We start from the raw sequence: 27,905 nt of genomic DNA, 5'->3' as shown, positions 1-27,905 counted from the left end.
GTGCACGAATGGTAAAACGTCATTTTTTCGGATGAATCCAGGTTCTGTTTACAGCATCATGATGGTCGCATCCGTGTTTGGCGACAGCGCGGTGAACGCACGTTCGAAGCAAATATTCGTCATCGCCATACTGGCGTATCACCCAGAGTGATGGTATGGGGTGCCATTGGTTACACGTCTCGGTCACCTCTTGTTCGCGTTGACGGCACTTTGAACAGTGGACGTTACATTTCAGATGTGTTACGACCCATGGCTCTACCCTTCATTCGATCCCTGCGAAAACCTACATTTCAGCAGGACAATGCACGTCCGCGTGATGCAGGTCCTGTACGGGCCTTTTTAGATACAGAAAGTGTTCCACTGCTGCCCTCGCCAGCACATTCTCCAGATCTCTCACCTATTTAAAACGTCTGGTCAATGGTGGCCGAGCAACTGGCTCGTCAAAATACGCCACTCACTACTGTTGATTAACTGTGGTATCGTGTTGAAGCTGCATGGGCAGCTGTACCTGTACACGCCATCCAAGCTCTGTTTGCCTGAACTTGCAGGCCTATCAAGGCCGTTATTACGGCCAGAGGTGGTTGTTCTGGGTACTGATTTCTCAGGATCTATGCACCCAAATTGCGTGAAAATGTAATCACATGTCAGTTCTAGTATAATATATTTGTGCAATGAATACCCGTTTATCATCTGCATTTCTTCTTGGTGTAGCAATTTTAATGGCCAGTAGTGTAATTATACAAGAAAGGTAAAAGAACGGACCCACAAAATTACGGGCGAATATCCCTAACTTGAGTTTCCTGCAGATTCTTTGAACGCATTTTCGGTTAGATTATAATAAACTTTCTTGAGACTGATAATCTTATGTCCACGAATCAGCATTGTTTTGGAAAGCATCGCTCATGCGAAACTCAGATTACTCTTTTCTTTCGTGATATACTATGTATCAAGGGCAACAAGCAGATACCATTTTTCTAGACTTCTGGAAGGCGTTGCCCCATTACAGGCTGTTGACGAAGGTGGGAGCATATACATTTCAGAGATGATTTCTTAAGCTCCAAGATTTCTTAAGCAATAGAACCCATTATGTTGTTCTTGACGGCGACTGTTAATGAAAGAAGGGTATAATCACAAGTGCCCCAGGGTAGTGTGATAGGACCGGTGTTGTTCTCTATGATTTGGCGGACAGGGTGGGAAGCAGTCTGCGGTTGTTTGCTAGTGATTTTGTGGCGTACGGTGAGGTGTCGAAGTTGAATGACTGTAGGAAGATAGAAGACGATTGAGATAAAATTTCTAGTTAATTTCATGAAAGGAATAACGTTGCAAAGCGCTATGAAATGGAACGAGCACGTAAGAACTGTGGTATGGAAGGCGAATGGTTGATTTCGGTTTATTGGGAGAATTTTAGCAAAGAGTGGTTCACACGTAAAAGAGGCCGCATGTAGGACGCTGGTGTGAACTATTCCTGAATACTGCTAGAGTGTTTGGGGTCTGTAACAAGTAGGATTGAAGGAAGACATTGAAGCAGTTCCGAGACGGGCTGCTAGATTTGTCGCCCGTAGGTTCGAACAACACGTAAGTGCTACGGAGAGGCAACACAAATGGGAATCCCTGGAGGGAAGGCAACGTTCTTTCCGAGAAATACTATTGAGAAAATTTAGAGAACCGACATTTGGAGCTGACTGCAGAACGATTTTACTGCCGCCACAAACATTTAGAGTAAGGACCGCGAAGATAAGAGAAATTGGGTCTCATACAGAGGCATATAGATAGTCGTTTTTACCTCGATCTGTTTGCAAGTGGAACGGGAACGGAAATAACTAATAGTAGTACAGGGTACCCTACGCCACACACCGTTCGTTGGCTTGGGAGGATGTATGTAGATGTATGTGTACCAGATCATTTAATAAGATCTGGGTAGGTGCCAAGAATTAAGTCAAGTTATATGATATCAAAGAATGAGACAATGACAGTATGTATAATAAAAAGAATATATCTATAGACGCAGAGGTCAACAGACTACAAGGCAATGTTCAGGAATGCGCTACTACATTACCTGATGGAAAGAATCGAGACGCCAGTTATTTGATTTAATGTGGACATGTCCACCCTTCGCCTTTACGACAGCTTAACTCTGCTGGGAACACTTACAACGAAATGCCAATGTCTGTGGAGGAACGGTAGCCTCTTCTTCTTCAGGAGCCGAAACCAGAAAAACTGGTGATGATAGGCGCCAGGACTGGAGCGAAATCGACGCTCTAATATACTTCACAGGCGCTCTATTGGTCTCAGGTCGGGACTGTGGACAGGCCAGTCCATTTCAGAAATGTTATTGTCCACAGTCAATCGTCTCACTAGTGCTACTTTTGACAGGGTACACTGTCATGGTAATATAAGTATCACCGCCTCCGAACTCTTCCCCTGTAGTATGTAGCACGCAGTGCTGAAAAATATCTACATATCCTTCTGTATTTAGCGTTCCCTTAAGTGCAAGACAAGGGTCGCAAACTAACCGTGAAAAACACCATAACACCATCTCCTCCGTAATTCATTACTGGCGCTACACAAGATGGCTGTTTAAGTTCTCCATGCAGTCGCCAAATTAAAAAAAAAAAAAAAACAACTTAAATCGTATTGCCACAGCGCATAGCGTGATTCGTCGCTCGAACTCACTCGCTTCCAGTAATCCATTATCAGTGACACTGTTCTTTGCACCACTTGAACGGTCGCTCACCACTGACTGTATACATGTGTCGCTTTTGGGGCGCTGTTTGAGTATTACGAGGTGCATTCAAGTTCTAAGGCCTCCGATTTTTTTTCTAATTAACTACACACCCGAAATCTATTAAACTGGCGTTACTTCTCGACGTAATCGCCCTGCAGCCATACACATTTTTCACAACGCTGACGCCATGATTCTATGGCAGCGGCGAAGACTTCTTTAGGAGTCTGTTTTGACCACTGGAAAATCGCTGAGGCAGTAGCAGCACGGCTGGTGAATGTGCGGCCACGGAGAGTGTCTTTCATTGTTGGAAAAAGCCAAAAATCACTAGGAGCCAGGTCAGGCGAGTAGGGAGCATGAGGAATCACTTCAAAGTTGTTATCACGAAGAAACTGTTGCGTAACGTTAGCTCGATGTGCGGGTGCATTGTCTTGGTGAAACAGCACACGCGCAGCCCTTCCCAGACGTTTTTGTTGCAGTGCAGGAAGGAATTTTTTCTTCAAAACATTTTCGTAGGATGCACCTGTTACCGTAGTGCCCTTTGGAACGCAATGGGTAAGGATTACACCCTCGCTGTCCCAGAACATGGACACCATCATTTTTTCAGCACTGGCGGTTACCCGAAATTTTTTTGGTGGCGATGAATCTGTGTGCTTCCATTGAGCTGACTGGCGCTTTGTTTCTGGATTTAAAAATGGCATCCACGTCTCATCCATTGTCACAACCGACGAAAAGAAAGTCCCATTCATGCTGTCGTTGCGCGTCAACATTGCTTGGCAACATGCCACACGGGCAGCCGTGTGGTCGTCCGTCAGCATTCGTGGCACTCACCTGGATGACACTTTTCGCATTTTCAGGTCGTCATGCAGGATTGCGTGCACAGAACCCACAGAAATGCCAATTCTGGAGGCGATCTGTTCAACAGTCATTCGGCGATCCCGCAAAACAATTCTCTCCACTTTCTCGATCATGTCGTCAGACCGGCTTGTGCGAGCCCGAGGTTGTTTCGGTTTGTTGTCACACGATGTTCTGCCTTCATTAAACTGTAGCACCCACGAACGCACTTTCGACACATCCATAATTCAATCACCACATGTCTTCTTCAACTGTCGACGAATTTCAATTGGTTTCACACCACGCGAATTTAGAAAACGAATGATTGCACGCTGTACAAGTAAGGAAAACGTCGCCATTTTAAGAATTTAAAACAGTTCTCATTCTCGCCGCTGGCGGTAAAATTCCATCTGCCGTACGGTGCTGCCATCTCTGGGACGTATTGACAATGAACGCGGCCTCATTTTAAGACAATGGACATGTTTCTATCTCTTTCCAGTCCGGAGAAAAAAAACCGGGGCCTTAGAACTTGAATGCACCTCGTATACCCCACTAGTTTCGTCTACGAGCTTTTGCGTTACTCTGTATTTTGTGTTGTACGTTTTAAGCCTGTTACAGGCCTACTTGTATTCGTGAAGGTATCTTCGCAAAAGCAAAGGTAACTGGGCTAAGCAACCAAATAAATTGCAGTTACGGTATTACTCTGTAAATCCTATGATTAATGATGATGAACAATTCATTTATTATTAACTGCATTACAACGTAGATGTAGTGCAAAAAATTATTTAAACTATACAACTGGTTTCAACACTTGGCATCATCAGCTATAATATTCTTTTCACTATAAATCTAAAGCACAACTTTCATTATTTGCGCACTTTTTGGAATATAAATTAATCCAATGAACATATTTAATTTAATTACGTTCTAAGACCGTTATAATGCACGCATTTATGGTACGCTCAGCAACTTAAACCAAGCAATTTCCCCGAGCATCACTTCTTCACAACTGTCATCATCATTCAACAATGAGATCTACATACAAATGATAACACGTTCTTCGTTTGACACTTCTTTTGTCTGGTTGTGGACACTGCCACAGTTTCTGCTCTATAGCCATTTTGAATTTATTTATTATCATCTTCTTTTAATTAGAATACTAATGAATTGGCTGAAAACGCTCATAGAGCCGAAATTTATGACGAAAATGTTATCATTTAGACAATTCTACACGACTGTGACTCCCACAATTACAAAAATTAATGAAAGCTACGTTGTCGGTAGTAACTGCATATTCGCAGCGGTAACCTATTTTTACATTCGATGCGAATTTTTCGGGGGGTTTTGTAAGTGGTCTTTCGATAAGATTCTACCACAGTAGTCGTTGAAAGCTTCCTTCTGGTGCCAAATACACTCCTGGAAATTGAAATAAGAACACCGTGAATTCATTGTCCCAGAAAGGGGAAACTTTATTGACACATTCCTGGGGTCAGATACATCACATGATCACACTGACAGAACCACAGGCACATAGACACAGGCAACAGAGCATGCACAATGTCGGCACTAGTACAGTGTATATCCATCTTTCGCAGCAATGCAGGCTGCTATTCTCCCATGGAGACGATCGTAGAGATGCTGGAACGGCTTGCCATGCCATTTCCACCTGGCGCTTCAGTTGGACCAGCGTTCGTGCTGGACGTGCAGACCGCGTGAGACGACGCTTCATCCAGTCCCAAACATGCTCAATGGGGGACAGATCCGGAGATCTTGCTGGCCAGCGTAGTTGACTTACACCTTCTAGAGCACGTTGGGTGGCACGGGATACATGCGGACGTGCATTGTCCTGTTGGAACAGCATGTTCCCTTGCCGGTCTAGGAATGGTAGAACGATGGGTTCGATGACGGTTTGGATGTACCGTGCACTATTCAGTGTCCCCTCGACGATCACCAGTGGTGTACGGCCAGTGTAGGAGATCGCTCCCCACACCATGATGCCGGGTGTTGGCCCTGTGTGCCTCGGTCGTATGCAGTCCTGATTGTGGCGCTCACCTGCACGGCGCCAAACACGCATACGACCATCATTGGCACCAAGGCAGAAGCGACTCTCATCGCTGAAGACGACACGTCTCCATTCGTCCCTCCATTCACGCCTGTCGCGACACCACTGGAGGCGGGCTGCACGATGTTGGGGCGTGAGCGGAAGACGGCCTAACGGTGTGCGGGACCGTAGCCCAGCTTCATGGAGACGGTTGCGAATGGTCCTCGCCGATACCCCAGGAGCAACAGTGTTCCTAATTTGCTGGGAAGTGGCGGTGCGGTCCCCTACGGCACTGCGTAGGATCCTACGGTCTTGGCATGCATCCGTGCGTCGCTGCGGTCCGGTCCCAGGTCGACGGGCACGTGCACCTTCCGCCGACCACTGGCGACAACATCGATGTACTGTGGAGACCTCACGCCCCACGTGTTGAGCAATTCGGCGGTACGTCCACCCGGCCTCCCACATGCCCACTATACGCCCTCGCTCAAAGTCCGTCAACTGCACATACGGTTCACGTCCACGCTGTCGCGGCATGCTACCAGTGTTAAAGACTGCGGTGGAGCTCCGTATGCCACGGCAAACTGGCTGACACTGACGGCGGCGGTGCACAAATGCTGCGCAGCTAGCGCCATTCGACGGCCAACACCGCGGTTCCTGGTGTGTCCGCTGTGCCGTGCGTGTGATCATTGCTTGTACAGCCCTCTCGCAGTGTCCGGAGCAAGTATGGTGGGTCTGACACACCGGTGTCAATGTGTTCTTTTTTCCATTTCCAGGAGTGTATGTTTCATTCAGTAGTTCTCTATGTATAGGCCTTTTCCTTGCCTTACACCTATTTCACACTAACGACTGTTTCCTAAGAAGTTTCTATGTAGTGAGTATACACTATAGACCATTCTTGAAGAGATTTAGAAGGAAAACTGTTGGTTTTTTTTTTTTTTTTGTTCGGTTTTATTGAATCATCGACAGTGTAACCGTTAGCTACTGAAGTCAGTGTTATTACTGGGCTAGTGTCTGGTACAATATCGCACTGTTATACAGGATGGTCCACTGACCTTGACCGGGCCAAATATCTCATGAAATAAGCACCAAACGAAAAAACAACAAAGAACGAAACTTGTCTAGCTTGAAGGGGGAAACCAGATGGCGCTATAGTTGGCCCGCTAGATGGTGCTGCCATAGGTCAAACGGATATCAACTGCGTTTTTTAAAATAGGAACCCACATTTTTAATTACATATTCGTGTAGTACGTAAAGAAATACGAATATTTCAGTTGGACCACTTTTTTCGCTTTGTGATGGATGGCGCTGTAATAGTCACAAACATATGGCTAACAATTTTAGGCGAACAGTTGGTAACAGGTAGGTTTTTTAAATTAAACTACAGAACGTAGGTACGTTTGAATATTTTATTTCGGTTGTTCCAATGTGATACATGTACCTTTGTGAACTTACCATTTCTGAGAACGCATGCTGTTACAGCGTGATTACCTGTAAATACCACATTAATGCAATAAATGCTCACCTCAATTCATTTAGCAATACGTGGAATGACATTCCTCTCAACAGCGAGTAGTTTGCCTCCCGTAATGTTCGCACATGCATTGACAATGCGCTGACACATGTTGTCACGCGTTGTCGGTGGGTCACGATAGCAAATATCCTTCAACTTTCCGCACAGAAAGAATTCCGGGGACGTCAGATCCGGTGAACGTGCCATAGTATAGCGCTTCTATGACCAATCCACCTGTCATGAAATATGCTATTCAATACCGCTTCAACTGCACGCGAGCTATGTGCCGGACATCCATCATGTTGGAAGTACATCACCATTCTGTCATGCAGTAAAACATCTTGTAGCAACATCGGTAAAACATTACGTAGGAAATCAGCATACATTGCACCATTTAGATTGCCATCGATAAAGTGGGGGCCAATTATCCTTCCTCCCATAATGCCGCACCATACATTAACCCGCCAAGGTCGCTGATGTTCCACTTGTGGCAGCCGTCGTGGATTTTCCGTTGCCCAATATTGCATATTATGCCGGTTTAGGTTACCGCTGTTGGTGAATGACGGACGCTACGCCGCTCAAAAGAACGCGCGCAAAAAATCTGTCATCGTCCCGTAATTTCTCTTGTGCCCAGTGGGAGAAATGTACACAACGTTCAAAGTCGTCGCCATGCAATTCATGGTGCATAGAAATATGGTACGGGTGCAATCGATGTTGATGTAGCATTCTTAACACCGACGTTTTAGAGATTCCCGATTCTCGCGCAATTTGTCTGCTACTGATGTGCGGATTAGCCGCGACAGCAATAAAACACATACTTGGGCATCATCATTTGTTGCAGGTCGTGGTTGACGTATCATATGTGGCTGAACACTTCCGGTTTCTTTAAATAACGTAACTATCCGGCGAACGGTCCGGACACTTGGATGATGTCGTCCAGGATACCGAGCAGCATACATAACGCACGCGCGTTGGGCATTTTGATCACAATAGCCATACATCAACACGATATCGACCTTTTCCGCAATTGGTAAACGGACAATTTTAACACGGATAATGTATCACGAAGGAAATACCGTCCGCACTGGCGGAATGTTACGTGATACCACATACTTATACGTTTGTGACTATTACAGCGCCATCTATCAGAAAGGGAAAAAAGTGGTCCAACTAAAACATTCATATTTCTTTACGTACTACACGAATATGTCATAAAAAATGGGGGTTCCTATTTTTAAAAAAACGCACTTGATATCCGTTTGACATGTGGAAGCGCCATCTAGCGGGCCAAACATAGCGGCATCTGGTTTCTCCCTTCAAGGTAGACAAGTTTCGTTCTTTGTACTTTTTTCATTTGATGCTTATTTCGTGAGATATTTTGCCCGGTCACTATCAATGGACCACCCTGTATAGCCGTCTTTACGTTCTTCGTCGAGCGGCACGGAAATATGGTACAATCCGAGTTACGACAAAGATCGTGGAATCTCTCCAGGCATTTTCGCGAGTGAGCTGCGAGTATGGTGGTTGATCCCCTCCGGCTTATCGCCTTATAAGAGTGTTATCGGTGACCGAGGACGCATCTCCACGTCCCATCTGTGCAAACATCGCAATTTACGTGAGCAGCGCTCCCCTCCACGTGCGTTTGCGCGCTGCAAGTTGTAGCGGCGTGGCTCGTCAGCTGTCCCTCTTTGTACGCGGACATCGTCAATATTTGAGCAGTCTGGCTGTGCGCGTCAATCACTCCGAGGAGCTGCTCGCCTTTGAACACGCTTATTGCTGCGTCCGCAGTGTCGCCTGTGGGGTAACGCAACCATCGAACACCGACACTGCCGGCTAATAGCCTCCAAACACACATGGGTGCTTGTCCGGAGGAACGACGTGTGAAAAGTCGTTCGTTTATCGTGAACAACAAAATGTCCCAAAAGCTTGTGAAGAGACGGCTTTAACAGAGCATAAACGAGAGATAAAGCTTTCTCTTCAGTGCTTTAATGAATGAGACTCTTCCCCTTGTGTCGTATCGAGACACCATTGTGGTGACATACAACCCGAATATGGATGGTTCGATTCTTGGGAGGGCGGTTGAAATTTATAGCATCAGTTACGCTGATAATTTTCAGTTTAGGTCCGTGAACGTGAAGTGAATAAAACCAGTTTTACATGGCCATAGTTGTATCGCCTCTTTTTGTTTTGGAAGGCATCACCAGTGGTACAATTGATGGATGCTGCTCTACATGTGTGTTACTTTGCTGGTTTTAAAGATGTTGTTCTGCTTTCAGTCAATCGAATCTTTCTAGCAACAGTACTGTGTATGGGAACATACGTTACGAACTACAAACAGTTCATTAAGAAAGTATGTGTGTTCATGTATTCAGTGTTGTCCAATAGAAGTTCGACAGAATGAAAGCTGAAGAGCAGCTTTAAAACCAGTGAAGCCATCACATATGTAGAACAGCATCTACTAAATTTGTCATAGATGATACCTTCAGCAGATAAAGTCGAAAGGCGTATGGAAATGTTCCAGGGACGTACAATAATTAATGCAACTCATTTTTTTTCTGAAAGCAGTTTGGTTTCATTTAGGATTACAATACGCCATATTATTCCCCAGCCCTTTGGCTGCAAAACACTCTGTTTCAACATAATCTATGTTGAATCTATCTACCTATCTATCTATCGCTTGAGCCTTGTTCCGCAATTACACAGGGTCAGCCATCGTTAATCGGATTTGGCGTGTTAATGGTTAAGGGGTGGCCAGATGCCCCTCCTGCCGCCACCTCATACCCCCCCCCCCCCCCCCCGGGACGGAATTAGTGTATCCCAACTGCCTGCATCGAGTGTAATCCATGGAATAGAGCGAATGTGTTCAGATGTCTGCGAGCCGTGTAACTGGTGCGGAACATGGGGACCGGCCCGGTATTCACCTAGCTTAATGGCTCACCGTGCTTCTTTTCACTGCCACTTTTCTGTAGATATCCTCCAAGCGCCTGTGAATGTCTGTACCAACATTTAGCTCTCTACCTGGAGCGCTCGTCCGTTACAGACGCCATTCTAAAGGTTACGTATAGCGCTACCGCCTGTCGGAATTTCATGAAACTCTAGGGGCTGATTGTTTTATTAGTTGGTTGATTTTGAAAGGGATAGGGAAGCATGGGGAAGGAAGTCGGTCGAGCCCTTTCAAAGGAGCCATCCCGGCATTTGCCTGAAGCGATTAAGGGAAATCACAAAAAGTCTAAATGAGGATGGGCGGACTTGGGTTTCAACCGCCGTCCTCCCGTGTGAGAGTCCAGTGTCCCACCACCTGTGCCAAGTGAGAGTATTGAGCGATGTCCCGCAGCAGATGCCGCATTTCTTCAACCGAACTCGCCGAGAAAAAAATATGTTGCAATATAAATGACGTATTAGATAACGACAGAATTTCCGTGAGACTTTTGGCGGATGACACTGTTTTATACAGAGAAATAGGAACGCTGTTGAATTACTGCAGAAGATTGACGTTTCGAGCAGAGATTGTCAATTGACGAAAATGGTTCAAATGGCTCCAAGCACTATGGGACTTAACACCTGAGGTCATCAGTCCCCTTCAGTCCCCTAGACTTAGAACTATTTAAACCTAACTAACCTAAGGACATCACACACATCCATGCCTGAAGCAGGATTCGAACCTGCGACCGTAGCAGCAGCGCGGTTCCGGACTGAAGCGGCTAGAACTGCCCGGCCACAGCAGTCAGCTGTCAATTGATCCTCAACACAAACAAATGTAATGTATTACGAATATACAGATAGAAAGACCTTTTACTGGATGATTTCACGGTTACATTACAATAACCAGAATTAGTTACTTCCATAATATTTTAAAGAGTATGCGTAGAAGCGGTTTGAAGTGCAGCGACCATATAGAACCAATGGTAGGTGTGTCACATGCCAGACTGACATTCATTGCTAGAATCTTCAGGAATTGCCGTCCTTTAACAGAAGGAGTAGCTTATAAACCAATCGCTCGACCAATACTTTAATACTGCTCTTCTGTCTGGGATCCGTACCACATACGACTGATAGATGATATAGGAACCGTACTACTTACACTATGTGATCAAAAGTATCCGGACATCCCCACAAACGTAAGTTTTTCTTATTAAGCGCACTGTGCTGCCACCTACTACCAGCGACCTCAATAGTAATTAGAAATCGTGAGAGATCATACTGGGGCGCTCCGCGGAACTCGCGGACCTCGAACGTGATTAGGTGATTTGATGTCACTAATGTTATACCTCTGTACGCGAGATTTCCACATTCCTTAACATCTGTAGGTCCACTGTTTCTGATGTGATAGTAACGTGGAAACGTGAAGGGACACACTGCCGACAGTTGAAGAGGGTCGTATTGTGTAACAGGCAGACATCTATCCACATCATCACTCACAGTAATTCCAAATTTAATCAGGATCCACTGCAAGTACTACGACAGTTAGGCGGGAGGTGAGAAAACATGAATTTCATGGTCGAGATCATGAGCTACACATCACGCAAAACGATGCCTCGCTTGGTGTAAGGAGAATAAACATTGGACGACTTGTTGTTGTTGTGGTCTTCAGTCCTGAGACCGGTTTGATGCAGCTCTCCATGCTACTCTATCCTGTGCAAGCTTCTTCATCTCCCAGTACCTACTGCAACCAACATCCTTCTGAATCTGCTTAGTGTATTCATCTCTTGGTCTCCCTCTACGATTTTTACCCTCCACGCTGCCCTCCAATACTAAATTGGTGATCCCTTGATGCCTCAGAACATGTCCTACCAACCGATCCCGTCTTCTGGTCAAGTTGTGCCACAAACTTCTCTTCTCCCCAATCCTATTCAGTACTTCCTCATTAGTTATGTGATCTACCCATCTAATCTTCAGCATTCTTCTGTAGCACCACATTTCGAAAGTTTCTATTCTCTTCTTGTCCAAACTATTTATCGTCCATGTTTCACTTCCATACATGGCTACACTCCATACAAATACTTTCAGAAATGACTTCCTGACACTTAAATCTATACTCGATGTTAACAAATTTCTCTTCTTCAGAAAGGCTTTCCTTGCCATTGCCAGTCTACATTTTATATCCTCTCTACTTCGACCATCATCAGTTATTTTGCTCCCCAAATAGCAAAACTCCTTTACTACTTTAACTGTCTCATTTCCTAATCTAATTCCCTCAGCATCACCCGACTTAATTCGACTACATTCCATTATCCTCGTTTTGCTTTTGTTGATGTTCATCTTATCTCCTCCTTTCAAGACACTGTCCATTCCATTCAACTGCTCTTCCAAGTCCTTTGCTGTCTCTGACAGAGTTACAATGTCATCGGCGAACCTCAAAGTTTTTATTTCTTCTCCATGGATTTTAATACCTACTCCGAATTTTTCTTTTGTTTCCTTTACTGCTTGCTCAATATACAGATTGAATAACATCGGGGAGAGGCTACAACCCTGTCTTACTCCCTTCCCAACCACTGCTTCCCTTTCATGTCCTTCGACTCTTATAACTGCCATCTGGTTTCTGTACAAATTGTAAATAGCCTTTCGCTCCCTGTATTTTACCCCTGCCACCTTTAGAATTTGAAAGAGAGTATTCCAGTCAACATTGTCAAAAGCTTTCTCTAAGTCTACAAATGCTAGAAACGTAGGTTTGCCTTTCCTTAATCTTTCTTCTAAGATAAGTCGTAAGGTGAGCATTGCCTCACGTGTTCCAGTGTTTCTACGGAATCCAAACTGATCTTCCCCGAGGTTGGCTTCTATTAGTTTTTCCATTCGTCTGTAAACAATTCGTGTTAGTATTTTGCAGCTGTGACTTATTAAACTGATGGTTCGGTAATTTTCACATGTGTCAACACCTGCTTTCTTTGGGATTGGAATTATTATTGGACGACTTAACAGTGGAAAAAAGTTACCTGGACTGAAGAATCACGGTACACAATGTGGCGATCAGATGGCAGGGTGTGGGTATGGCGAATGCCCGGCGAATGTCATCTCCAGTGTCTGTAGAGCCAACAGTAAAATTCGGAGGCGGTGGTGTTATGGTATGGTCGTGTTTTTCATGGAGGAGGCTTGCACCCCTTGCTGTTTTGCGCGGCCCTATCACAGCACACGCCTACACTGACGTTTTAAGCACCTTCTCGGTTCCCACTGTTGAAGTTCAATTCGGGGATGGCGATTGCATTCTTCAACACGATCGAATACCTGTTCATAATGCATCGCCTGTGGCGGAGTGGTTACACGACAGTAACATCCCTGTAATGGACTGGTCTGCACAGAGTCTTCACCTGAATCCTATAGAACTCCTCTGGGATGACTTGGAGCGCCGACGTCGTCCCAGACCCTCCGAGCGACATCGATACCTCTCCTCAGTGCGTCATGGACTGTACAGCTGGTCCCGGTGGAGGTTCCAATCCTCCCTAGGGCATGGGTGTGTGTGTTCGTCCTTAGGATAATTTAGGTTAGGTAGTGTGTAAGCTTAGAGACTGATAACCTTAGCAGTTAAGTCCCATAGGATTTCACACACATTTGAACATTTTTCTCCTCAGTGCAGCACTCCGTGAAGAATGTGCTGCCATTCCCCAAGAACCTTTCCAGCACCTGAGTGAACGTACGCCTTCGAGAGTGGAAGCTGTCATCAAGGCTAAGGTTGGGCCAATACCATACTGAATTCCAGCATTACCGATGGAGGCCCCAAATGGTTCAAATGGCTCTGAGCACTATGGGACTTCACTTCTCAGGTCATCAGTCCCCTAGAACTTAGAACTACTTAAACCTAACTAACCTAAGGACATTACACACATCCATGCCCGAGGCAGAATTCGAACCTGCGACCGTAGCGGTCTCGCGGTTCCAGACTGTAGCGCCTAGAACCGCATGGCCACTCCGTCCGGCATGGAGGCCCCACGAACTTGTAAGTCATTTTCAGCCAGGTGTCTGGATACTTTTGATCACATAGTGTACGACTGATAGTGGCTGTAGGGAAGATACAAAGAAGCGCAAGATCATTTAGTTAACTCGGAAGAAGAAATGCTCAGCCAAAGAAGCAGCAAAAGAGGCGTTGTGCTCAACGTTGTGTTTCACTGTTGAGCGTACGTTCCCAGAAGAATCAGCCAAATGTTGCTTCCCTCTACATATACTTCGTGAAAAGACCATTCTTCTTCTTCGGTTATCAACCCACAGGTTGGTTGGCAGCAGCATGCCATTCCGTTCTTTTGTCAACTTTCTTCTTCATATCTGCATAGGTCTGGCACCCGATGTCATTTATTACTTGTTGAATGTAGCTTAATCTAGGTCGTCCTCGGCGAGTTCTTCCTTCAATGATTCCTTCTAATATTCTCTTAATGAAATTGTTATGCCGTAAAATGTGACCTATGAAGGTTATTCTTCTTTTCTGTATATTTCGCCAAAGAGATCTGTTTTCTTTCACTCTTCTGAGGACATCTTCGTTTGTAGCCTTGTCTCGCCAGCTGATTTTTTCCATTCTCCGGTAGCACCACATTTCGAATGCCTCTAATCTTCTCTTTTCTTCTTTTCCACTAGTCCAAGTTTCACATCCGTAAAGGGCTGTACTCCACACATAGGTTTTCATGACTCTCTTTCTTACGTCTAAACTAACATTTCTACTCGTCAGTAAGTTTCTTTTTCCATTGAATGCTATTTTGGCAAGTTGTATTCTGTTTTTAATGTCACTTTTGCTCCTTCCATCTGCTGTTATTTTGCTACCTAAGTAGTTAAATTCTGTAACCTGCCCTAGTTTCTCTCCCTTTATTGTTATTCGTATGGGTTCATTGTAGTTCAGGGCGCCACTCACCATCACTTTAGTCTTTTTCTTATTTATTATCATTCCATACTGTTCTTTTAAGGTGTTTTCCATTTCATTGAGTGCGGCTTCTAAATCTTCTTTCCTTTCTGTAATTATGGCGATATCATCTGCATATCGCAACATATCTATTTTCATTCCGTTAAGTTTTATTCCTACTTCAATATTCTCTCTTATTTTATCTATTGCTTCTTGGATATATGCGTTGAAAATTACTGGAGATAGTGGGCATCCCTGTCTCACTCCTTTCCTTATTCTTGCTGTTTCTTCTTTGTTTTCCTTCTTAACTAAGGCTGTTTCATTTTGGTATATTTTAAAGATTATCCTTCTATCATTATATTTCAGACCAGCCTTCTTCAGAATTCTAAACATTTCTGGCCATACAACATTGTCAAATGCCTTTTCGAGGTCTACGAAGGCTATAAATACTTGTTTGTTTTTGGAAATTTGTTTCTCACTTATTAGTCTTAAAGATAAGATTGCTTCTTAAAGATAAGATTAAATTATTAAATTGGAAAGATTCGAGCCCACACGAAGACCAGCTATCGTTCTTCTCTCGAACCACAGGTGACTGGAACAGGAAAGGGGCAAGTGACATTGGTACAGGTGACTTCCGAAGTAGATGTCGATTTAGTAGATGTAGATATAGACACTAGCAGCACAAATTATTGTAATTCCATTTAAAAAATCGAAGATGACACCAAAATCTCTCTAACTAATAGAGCTAAGAAAAGCGAATTTAAGCCGTTTATAAGGACTTTTTCCAATTCATTTAGATGAAAGCATGATTGCAGTGTCTTAAGGGGAGTTGGTATGCTTTATCCCGACAATGTTAAATTTAGTGACTTCGATTCCCTGTATTTCAGGGACCACTGTGCCATTGACATGAAACTTTTACAGGACATTAAACTGTAGGTTCTGAGTTTAATGGACTACAATAATTGCATTTCAGTCACTGCTTTCGGAAACACAAGTTTTTAACTAGGTCGTGCGGTAGCGTTCTCGCTTCCCACGCCCGGGTTCCCGGGTTCGATTCCCGGCGGGGTCAGGGATTTTCTCTGCCTCGTGATGGCTGGGTGTTGTGTGATGTGCTTAGGTTAGTTAGGTTTAAGTAGTTCTAAGTTCTAGGGGACTGATGACCGTAGATGTTAAGTCCCATAGTGCTCAGAGCCATTTGAACATTTTTGTTTTTAACTACGCGGTTAAAACTTTCTGTACTTTCTTGTACGTTATCCTAAATAATTGCAATTATATATAACATTATGTTCTTCTTTTAGTTCAGCAGAATCAGGATATCTATCTTATTACATACTGAAAATTTGAATATTCTAATCGAAGTGGTTTCTGAGATTTAGGGAAAAATGCAACAGGAAATAAAAATTTTCAGGAACGGCTTCTAAAGTTTCAAAAGACTGTAACACACTTCATATATGCTTATTTTTATTTTTATTTTTAGTCACTCAGAAGCAACCTGCACCATACTGCATATCATCCTCCTGATCTTTTTCCAAATTTTTTCTTCTTTTCTTCTTTCTGGACTCCATAGTGGCCAACTGTCCTGCATCCTCAGCCTTATCAATGCGGATCTTGTCCATCCGTTCAAGTTCTCTGATGCAGTATGCCCCAGGATTAATTACGTTAGTGTCTTCATTCCAACAAAAACATTTTTTGGTAAGAGAGTCCATATAAGATTATTGAACGACTCATTGGGATTTTGAGTCTGACCATGCAGACATTTCTTCAGTAATTCAAGATTTGCCAGGTCTTTGTAATTAGGTTTTATGATATCCATGAGTGCTGCTGGGACTGAATGTTTATGGCTGTATGAACTGTTTTAGTACTGGACATTGCGTGGACTGCTCCATGAATCAGGTCCACGAGGGCAAAGGTGGTGTACTGGTTATTCATCAGTTGACGGTCTGTGGAAGAAGGTAGCCGATAGTGCCTGTTTCATTTTCAACAAATCCTCAGTATTACATATTTCTAATGGACATCCCATAATACCGCTGTAGTTCATCAATCATTTTGTCTCTCTGCCTTCCTCTTATGGTTTACCATCATAAAGTTTCATCTCTCTAGCTTTGTTTCAATTCCCTCAATCTGGTGCCCATCCTGTTCTGGACATGACCTTTGTAACACAGCAAAGCACAGCACTCTATGTAAAAAATTATCGATTTAATTAGATCTTGAAGTAATGCACGTAAAAATGTTAACATTTTCAACTGGTGTAGTTTATATTTAAAAAAATAAAATAAAATACTTCCCATGTTAGTTTATAAGTGATTATTGTTTATATGTGATATATAATTATACACTCCTGGAAATTGAAATAAGAACACCATGAATTCATTGTCCCAGGAAGGGGAAACTTTATTGACACATTCCTGGGGTCAGATACATCACATGATCACACTGACAGAACCACAGGCACATAGACACAGGCAACAGAGCATGCACAATGTCGGCACTAGTACAGTGTATATCCACCTTTCGCAGCAATGTAGGCTGCTATTCTCCCATGGAGACGATCGTAGAGATGCTGGATGTAGTCCTGTGGAACGGCTTGCCATGCCATTTCCACCTGGCGCCTCAGTTGGACCAGCGTTCGTGCCGGACGTGCATACCGCGTGAGACGACGCTTCATCCAGTCCCAAACATGCTCAATGGGGGACAGATCCGGAGATCTTGCTGGCCAGGGTAGTTGACTTACACCTTCTAGAGCACGTTGGGTGGCACGGGATATATGCGGACGTGCATTGTCCTGTTGGAACAGCAAGTTCCCTTGCCGGTCTAGGAATGGTAGAACGATGGGTTCGATGACGGTTTGGATGTACCGTGCACTATTCAGTGTCCCCTCGACGATCACCAGTGGTGTACGGCCAGTGTAGGAGATCGCTCCCCACACCATGATGCCGGGTGTTGGCCCTGTGTGCCTCGGTCGTATGCAGTCCTGATTGTGGCGCTCACCTGCACGGCGCCAAACACACATACGACCATCATTGGCACCAAGGCAGAAGCGACTCTCATCGCTGAAGACGACACGTCTCCATTCGTCCCTCCATTCACGCCTGTCGCGACACCACTGGAGGCGGGCTGCACGATGTTGGGGCGTGAGCGGAAGACGGCCTAACGGTGTGCGGGACCGCAGCCCAGCTTCATGGAGACGGTTGCGAATGGTCCTCGCCGATACCCCAGGAGCAACAGTGTCCCTAATTTGCTGGGAAGTGGCGGTGCGGTCCCCTACGGTACTGCGTAGGATCCCACGGTCTTGGCGTGCATCCGTGCGTCGCTGCGGTCCGGTCCCAGGTCGACGGGCACGTGCACCTTCCGCCGACCACTGGCAACAACATCGATGTACTGTGGAGACCTCACGCCCCACGTGTTGAGCAATTCGGCGGTACGTCCACCCGGCCTCCCGCATGCCCACTATACGCCCTCGCTCAAAGTCCGTCAACTGCAAATACGGTTCACGTCCACGCTGTCGCGGCATGCTACCAGTGTTAAAGACTGCGATGGAGCTCCGTATGCCACGGCAAACTGGCTGACACTGACGGCGGCGGTGCACAAATGCTGCGCAGCTAGCGCCATTTGACGGCCAACACCGCGGTTCCTGGTGTGTCCGCTGTGCCGTGCGTGTGATCATTGCTTGTACAGCCCTCTCGCAGTGTCCGGAGCAAGTATGGTGGGTCTGACACACCGGTGTCAATGTGTTCTTTTTTCCATTTACAGGAGTGTATATTTTATTCGGAAAATTGTAAATTTTATAATGAGACAAAAATCCGATAATGCGAAAAAAAATTTCTCCGTTCTAACTCCCCTTAGGAAGTTCAGGAAATTTCTGAAGTAAATGGCTTGCATGAATCACTGTATATTATTTAGATATGTGAGCTGCACAAGTTAGGATGTTACGTTTCTTGGATCAGTGATACACCTGTTATCTCCACGGCTATTAAGTGGGACACAACCGTACAAGAGTACAACAACGAATATTTATGCTTGAAAGTAGTGTAACACTGGAACTGCAGTGGCAGAATAAAAACTTTTTGAGGCATAAGCGGGAAATGGCATCCCCTGAATTTAAGGTATTGAATTTTTATATTGTGCAATCTCCGATAACCATAATTTAAGAGTGCATTGACTCATAGTAAGTAGCTTGTAGTGCACAGTGTCGATGTCATGTTCATTGCACGTATGTTTTATGATGTTGCAGAGAGAGACAAAGCGCTCCGCAGCAAAGGGCAACTGGCCGTCACGGCGAATTCTAGGACTACCGCATACCGTATGTATTCGTTACTGTGTGAAAAATTTGCCACGGGACTGGAAGCACCATTTCGTTACTCGAATGTTTACTTATGCGCGCTCAGTTCGCGTCCGGTTCGGGCCGAATCGTCAGTTTCCGTATTTCTCCAGTTAGTTATTTTAAGGGGGTTCCCCGTACGCTTCATGACGACTTGGTAGTCCCACATTCCTCCGACCCGGTCATATTCAACAGTATTCGTAATCTTTCGGTTCCTTACCCCCATAAACGTTTCGTGCGAGCAATACACGGGATGAGTGGATTGTTCGGAAGCTGTATGTCTCTGACAGACCTACCGGGGTTATGGTGATTATAATTCTTGTAGGTATTGTACCGCGTCATAGTATAAAACATTTTGATTATAATCGTCTTCACACTGGCCTGTGGAAGCATAAGTAGCTATTTACACCTAGATTACTTTTTAACAAAACGCTCAATTCAGCTGTAAAATTAAAATGTGATCGGAAGTGAATGGATAGATTAATTTTATTTTAGAACGATCCCTTATATTACTCATACCAATTCACTGAGTTGACATTAAGATAATTTAGTACACTTCTCGTTGGTTAGTGCAATCCTCGTGCAGCAGAAAAAACAAACTTTGGGCTCTTTCGGAGAAGAGCCACGAGACATAAAAATTTAACTTATATCGGCAATCATCATCAGTCAGAGGGGAATGCACAACGTATTTCGGAAAGAACTGCAATCGGGACTTCGATCTACCTGTGATAATTTATTTCCATCAGAGCTGCGACACCTACAACAGGTTTCTACACTGCAAGTGATAGCAGTCCGTCTATTGTACAGTCTCAATGCCGAAGTAGGAACAAAACAGGGCAACCAATCATCTCCAGAGAATATGGTACGCAAAAATATTTTGTCTAAAACTTACATAAAACTTACAGCCAAACACTCTACCATTTTTCTGCTGCAGAAGTTTCAGGTTTTACGGAAGTACCACATAACGTGGAATCCAATTACAGAACTTCACCGCAACATTTGCTGAGAAGTGGAGTACTTTATGCTCAGTTTATGTCAACAATGCCATTTTCCGTCTCTTTATACGAAGAAATTGTAACAAAACGGGGCTTTCCTGACAGCTCTTCGGTGCACCGCTGCCAGAAGCAGCATTGTTCCTTTAGCTGCGTCGCCTGCGTCGCCCTGTTTCACAACATGGTCACACTTGACCCACGTTTCCTCAAGCCACACCACTACGTCGATGTTTATGCTACGGATGTCCCTCAAAAATCGGCATCGCCATGCAACTTCCTCTCCATAAAAAGCGTACAGCTACAGAAATGGCCATAGTGAAAGCCTAGGTTTTGTAAAACTGTGGAGAAGGATATGCGTCTCTTCTGAAGAAGTTCTGATTCTTTAAGTGTGACCGGTAACTTCCTGAGTGTCGGATGTTCCACCCCTACGATGATAATCATAAGCTTGAGGACGAATCACATCCTCTGCAAACGAATCACTGTTAGTAATTCGCTTATCCATTCGATGTTTTTCCCTAGGGGTGTTTAGGTTCGATGGTTCTTCAGATTCCTTTCGTTTGTCGAACATTTTCTTCTCAACAACAGTGTTTTTGTTTGTATTCAAAGCTGCAGCATTTCTGCCGATTACTTTGTTAACGGACAACACCAATACCTTGTATCAGTTCATTATTTTACCACATCTCGAAGTAGGAACGTAAAGCGCAAACCATTTCTTTCGACTGTTCTCTTATGGCAATCCTCTAGCCAAGAGAACAACGTCGAAATTTTCCACTTACAAATTTCGCCAAACTTACCGCTGACATCGTTGAGTACCACGCAACGAATAAAAGTAATAACGAATAATTGATTGATTGATCGATTTTAACAGGAGAGCTAAAACAGCTTAGGCCTGACACGTTACTGCCCTCACAGAAACTAGGTTTATTGTGCGGTATCGCTCCCTGTATATCTAGTAAAGCCAACCAGTGCCCTTAAATAGTGCAAGGAGTCCCTCTACCAGTTTTTTGTAGGACACAATTTCTTCACGTCTAGTTGTCCCGAAGATTCTGTATCTTTTAGTCTCCAATGCCATGCATTCGAAGATTAGGTGTGTTGCAGTTTCTTCACCCTCATCACAGATCCTACATTTACGGTCCTCTTCCGTTATATCGATTGTGTGTAGGTGTTTATTGAAGTTCTCTTGGCTGATCATCAGTCCAGTCATGAGTTTCATCTCTTTCCTGTTCAATCCCAGGATTACAGAGCTTCTTTTAAAACATGGTTTGGGCGTCATTACCTTACCATGCTTTTGTTTATGGACCCTGGTCCAATATACTACGTGCTGTTTCTTAAGCCAGTTCCTTAGTTCTAATTTGGTCATAGCCTTGGTGATTGTCAAGACAGGTTCCGGTCCAATAAATGGAGCTGTTGCCCTAATCCTAGCCAATCTATCGGCTTGTTCATTGCCACAGATCTCTGAGTGGCCAGGGACCCATACTAGGTTCACCCTATGGCTTCCCCCTAGTTCCGCCAGAGCCCTGTGGCAATCTGCGACAATCTTAGATTTTGTTGCAGGAGCTGCCAATGATTTCAGGGCTGCCTGGCTGTCTGAATAGATGTAGATGCTACGGCCATTGTAGTACCTACGCATATTCTCCTCCACACATGCCCTGATTGTAGTATTTTCGGCTTGGAATACAGAGACCAGTTTCCCTTGAGTGATGATGCTCTCCAGTCTTGGCTGAACCCCCTACAACCCTGCCCCAACGCCTTGGTCTGTTTTAGACCCATCAGCGAACCAAACGAGGTACCCTGTACGGTGTCGAACTGTTTTCTCCCACTGCTCCCTACTTCCAATTATTATGTTGTAAAGCTTGTCGAAGCAGTTGGGAGTTATTATATAGTCGGCGGGGATTTCCCCAGCCATACCTATATTTACCTCACTCACTATGTTAGTGTGTGATTCTGGATATCCGAATGAGACCCAGTTTTAAGTCTGTGTGCCCCAGCTGCTGCCTCCATCTTAACCCAAAGGTAAGTGGACGCATATCAAGCATGGCTTCCATTACAGCTGTTGGTGTGCTGCTAATTCCGCACGTTATGGCTAAGCAGGCCAATCTCTGTACCTTAGCAAACTCCTTAGCAGCAACACACTGTGCAACCTTCTTCCACCATACTACGGTCCCACAGGATATCCTAGGTGTAACCACTGTGGTGTATATCCAGTGCATACCGCTGGGGCTTAACTCCAGTTTTTGCCACAAGCTCTCCTAACACTCACTTAAGTACTTTTAGCCACGGAGCATACTCTTAATTTGAGGGGTCCAAGTTAGCTTCTCATCCGACCTTCACAGGTAGAGTTTCATTGAAGAGCTTTAGATTCCAACTTGCATGCTGAATATGTCTCTTCGTAAATGGCACCACAACAGTCTTCTTAGGATTAACTCTCGGATCCTGTTTAATGCACCATTTTTACACAATGCCCAACCCTCCTTGTGCCATATTCCTGACTGTGTCAGTGAATTTGCCAAGTATTACTATGACAAAGTCATCTGCATATCGTTGGCAGAAGCATTGTCTGGAATTTAGTTTCTCAATGAGTTCGTTCACCACTATAATCCACAACAGAGGAATTGAAACTCCTCCTTGTGGTCAGCTTCTGGTAGTCTTAATTACCATCTTTTAATTCATCATGGTAGCCTCTACCTTCCTTCCACTAAGCATGGCCCGGGTCCACCTACATATGTTGGTCCGCAGGTCATGCACCTCTGCTGCCCTTACCATGGAATCGAAGGTCGTGTTACTAAAGGCCCCCTCCATATCCAGGAAGATGCAGAGGGCTACTTCTTGGAAGTGCTTTTTCCACCTTCCCAACAAGTTGGTGGAAAGCTGTCTCACGTGATTTACCTGGTTGGTATGCGTGTTGGTTCAGGTGTAGAAGGACCCTACTTAGCCTCCCCTCCCCAACATATACATTAACCAGTTTTTCCAATGATTTGAGAATGAAGGAGAACAGACTGATTATTCCCATATCCTTGGCCTTGGTATTATCAGTTCTCCCTGGCTTTGGGATGGAGACAACTTTCACTGCCCTCCAAGCGTTGGGAATTATTCCTACTGCTAAGCTAACCCTGAATAGCCTGCATAGGACTCTTATAAGCTTTGGGGGAAGTGGCAACAAAACGACTATTCACGATGGTGTGTAGAATATATGAGTCTGGCGATATACCATCTGACTTTCGGAAAAGCATCATCCACACAATTTCGGAGACGGAAAGAGCTGACAAGTGCGAGAATTATCGCACAATCAGCTTAACAGCTCATGCATCGAAGCTGCTTACAAGAATAATATACAGAAGAATGGAAAAGAAAATTGAGAATGCGCTAGGTGACGATCAGTTTGGATTTAGGAAAAGTAAAGGGACGAGAGAGGCAATTCTGACGTTACGGCTAATAATGGAAGCAAGGCTAAAGAAAAATCAAGACACTTTCATAGGATTTGTCGACCTGGAAAAAGCGTTCGACAATATAAAATGGTGCAAGCTGTTCGAGATTCTGAAAAAAGTAGGGGTAAGCTATAGGGAGAGACGGGTCATATACAATATGTACAACAACCAAGAGGGAATAATAAGAGTGGACGATCAAGAACGAAGTGCTCGTATTAAGAAGGGTGTAAGACAAGGCTGTAGCCTTTCGCCCCTACTCTTCAATCTGTACATCGAGGAAGCAATGATGGAAATAAAAGAAAGGCTCAGGAGTGGAATTAAAATACAAGGTGAAAGGATATCAATGATACGATTCGCTGATGACATTGCTATCCTGAGTGAAAGTGAAGAAGAATTAAATCATCTGCTGAACGGAATGAACAGTCTAATGAGTACACAGTATGGTTTGAGAGTAAATCGGAGAAAGACGAAGATAATGAGAAGTAGTAGAAATGAGAACAGAGAGAAATTTAACATCAGGATTGATGGTCACGAAGTCAATAAAGTTAAGGAATTCTGCTACCTAGGCAGTAAAGTAACCAATGACGGACGGAGCAAGGAGGACATCAAAAGCAGACTCGCTATGGCAAAAAAGGCATTTCTGGTCAAGAGAAGTCTACTAATATCAAATACCGGCCTTAATTTGAGGAAGAAATTTCTGAGGATGTACGTCTGGAGTACAGTATTGTATGGTAGTGAAACATGGACTGTGGGAAAACCGGAACAGAAGAGAATCGAAGCATTTGAGATGTGGTGCTATAGACGAATGTTGAAAATTAGGTGGACTGATAAGGTAAGGAATGAGGAGGTTCTACGCAGAATCGGAGAGGAAAGGAATATGTGGAAAATACTGATAAGGAGAAGGGACAGGATGATAGGACATCTGCTAAGACATGAGGGAATGACTTCCATGGTACTAGAGGGAGCTGTAGAGGGCAAAAACTGTAGAGGAAGACAGAGATTGGAATACGTCAAGCAAATAATTTTGCCTGTTGCAAGAGAGCTGAAAAAATTCCATCTGAGCCAGGCGCCTTGAACGGTTGGAATGTTCCCACCGCCCACTGGATTTTGTTGAAGTTCACACACATTCCTTAGCCGATACGCAGTCATCTCTTCGAGTGCCTGAGAACCATTGTCTCTCTGGGGTCAGATACTGGTCTGTGTTATCCAGCGGAGCATATTGAGGAAAGTGAGTTTTGAGGAGCAATAACGAATAATAGTAACAACGATTAACAATAAGAAGAAATAAAATAATAATAACCCCTACACACAGAAAGTCGTAGGGCGCAACGATCGCACTTATCAGCAAGCTGACTGCAACTGAATCTCACTGCAAGCAGGAAGTGGTGTGGTGGTGGAGTGAAGCTTTGGAAAGTTCGGGAGCTATCTGCAGCTGCAGGTAGCTTCTGTCCTCGCTATCAATCGTAAAGAACTTTTTGGATAGGTTTTAGGCTTTAGGACTCACCGCTCCCAGGAAGACGTATCCCAGCTCGTGGGCCAGCGCACCGGCCGCCCGCGGCCCGCCCTCCAGCCTCACCACCCACTCGTTGCTGAAGTGCAGAGCGTTCTGCACGCCGTCGTGCGCCAGACCGGCGCCAGCCAGCACCGCCAACAGCAGCTGCACCCACATCGCCATCTGGAAACATTGCAGCACCCGTGTAAACAACCGGTACGTTTCTTACCCTACACAAGTTCTATAGCTCGACCCATATCGTTGAGGCCCTCCACTCCTGCACTACTTTCATGGCATTTTTATCCTCACCACCTCAAGTATCTACACCAGCTCTTCTCTACTCTCGTCCAAAGTGGACATATTCAAACATCGTACACGATGGTGGATGACTGGAGTCCAAAACCCCATACTATTACCTCTAACCTGCGCGCTGTTGGCCTTCCCAAGTTTCTCCATTGCCTCCAGTTCTTGAACTTTATGCACTCCGATACGCCCCCTCACCAATATCCTGTACCAGTTTATTATTTCCCCACATCTCTTCAAACCCCCTTAACTCCACCAGTTTTTGCACTCCACACCTTGTGACATTCTTTATCAACTCCCTATACGATATGACACAGCATTTGTAAGTGGCCTTCTTTTGGTATGAAATTGCAAGTCTTATTATTAAATACGTGTATGGCACGGCCGGGCGGTGTGGCACGATCTTTGTGCGGCGTATGTGATCCACAACTAATTTCCTAACTAACTACGTAATATTTTCTTCTCTGTTTAAGTCTGTTCATTCAATACTTTAAGATCCAACTTAAAAAATGGTTCAAATGGCCTCATGCCCGAGGCCGGATTCGAACCTGCGACGTAGCCGTCGCGCGGTTCCAGACTGAAGCGCCTAGAACCGCTCGGCCACACCGGCCGGCAAGATGCAACTTAAACGATGCGAAAACGGCTGTGTGGGTCTCTAATCGACTTAAATATTTACAGCTACAACGGACTATTGGACTTTTCATTCAGTTTCATATTTTAATTGTTTTAACAAATGTTTTTAAACACCTACTGTACTGTACAATTTGTCAGTCAATCATGTACTTTATGAACTATTTGTTACCCTACCTTTTTCCTCTCCAAGTAAAGGTGTCAAACTATCCTGTGCGTGCATGCCTGAAATCCAGCCCCTCTCCTGCCACCGACATCCTCCCTCCTAGCAGTTACCGACACTCATTCCATATCCTTTCTTGTACACTCCTGGAAATGGAAAAAAGAACACATTGACACCGGTGTGTCAGACCCACCATACTTGCTCCGGACACTGCGAGAGGGCTGTACAAGCAATGATCACACGCACGGCACAGCGGACACACCAGGAACCGCGGTGTTGGCCGTCGAATGGCGCTAGCTGCGCAGCATTTGTGCACCGCCGCCGTCAGTCTCAGCCAGTTTGCCGTGGCATACGGAGCTCCATCGCAGTCTTTAACACTGGTAGCATGCCGCGACAGCGTGGACGTGAACCGTATGTGCAGTTGACGGACTTTGAGCGAGGGCGTATAGTGGGCATGCGGGAGGCCGGGTGGACGTACCGCCGAATTGCTCAACACGTGGGGCGTGAGGTCTCCACAGTACATCGATGTTGTCGCCAGTGGTCGGCGGAAGGTGCACGTGCCCGTCGACCTGGGACCGGACCGCAGCGACGCACGGATGCACGCCAAGACCGTAGGATCCTACGCAGTGCCGTAGGGGACCGCACCGCCACTTCCCAGCAAATTAGGGACACTGTTGCTCTTGGGGTATCGGCGAGGACCATTCGCAACCGTCTCCATGAAGCTGGGCTACGGTCCCGCACACCGTTAGGCCGTCTTCCGCTCACGCCCCAACATCGTGCAGCCCGCCTCCAGTGGCGTCGCGACAGGCGTGAATGGAGGGACGAATGGAGACGTGTCGTCTTCAGCGATGAGAGTCGCTTCTGCCTTGGTGCCAATGACGGTCGTATGCGTGTTTGGCGCCGTGCAGGTGAGCGCCACAATCAGGACTGCATACGACCGAGGCACACAGGGCCAACACCCGGCATCATGGTGTGGGGAGCGATCTCCTACACTGGCCGTACACCACTGGTGATCGTCGAGGGGACACTGAATAGTGCACGGTACATCCAAACCATCATCGAACCCATCGTTCTACCATTCCTAGACCGGCAAGGGAACTTGCTGTTCCAACAGGACAATGCACGTCCGCATGTATCCCGTGCCACCCAACGTGCTCTAGAAGGTGTAAGTCAACTACCCTGGCCAGCAAGATCTCCGGATCCGTCCCCCATTCATGTTTGGGACTGGATGAAGCGTCGTCTCACGCGGTCTGCACGTCCAGCACGAACGCTGGTCCAACTGAGGCGCCAGGTGGAAATGGCATGGCAAGCCGTTCCACAGGACTACATCCAGCATCTCTACGATCGTCTCCATGGGAGAATAGCAGCCTGCATTGCTGCGAAAGGAGGATATACACTGTACTAGTGCCGACATTGTGCATGCTCTGTTACCTGTGTCTATGTGCCTGTGGTTCTGTCAGTGTGATCATGTGATGTATCTGACCCCAGGAATGTGTCAATAAAGTTTCCCCTTCCTGGGACAATGAATTCACGGTGTTCTTATTTCAATTTCCAGGAGTGTATATCGTCTATTCCATCTGCGCCCAAATCCTACACCTAGGAAATTGTATCAGGAGGCCACAGAACCATTATTCTTACAGATCTTAAGATTACACACAT

General features: G+C 45.3%; 1 protein-coding gene across 2 annotated transcripts in view; it reads right to left on the bottom strand.

Moving 5' to 3' along the window:
• LOC126199013 (neuroendocrine convertase 1-like) overlaps positions 1-27,905 on the bottom strand; it is a 522,936-nt gene that overhangs the window by 355,448 nt on the left and 139,583 nt on the right. For both annotated transcript variants that reach the window (XM_049935697.1, XM_049935696.1), the window contains exon 2: positions 25,163-25,333. In XM_049935697.1, coding sequence (XP_049791654.1) covers positions 25,163-25,333 — 171 coding nt within the window. The remainder of the gene's footprint in view (positions 1-25,162; positions 25,334-27,905) is intronic.

The sequence above is a fragment of the Schistocerca nitens genome, chromosome 8 (assembly GCF_023898315.1).
Source record: "Schistocerca nitens isolate TAMUIC-IGC-003100 chromosome 8, iqSchNite1.1, whole genome shotgun sequence".
Classification (NCBI taxonomy): Eukaryota; Metazoa; Arthropoda; class Insecta; order Orthoptera; family Acrididae; genus Schistocerca; species Schistocerca nitens.
This window is presented reverse-complemented; position numbering and strand designations above follow the sequence as displayed.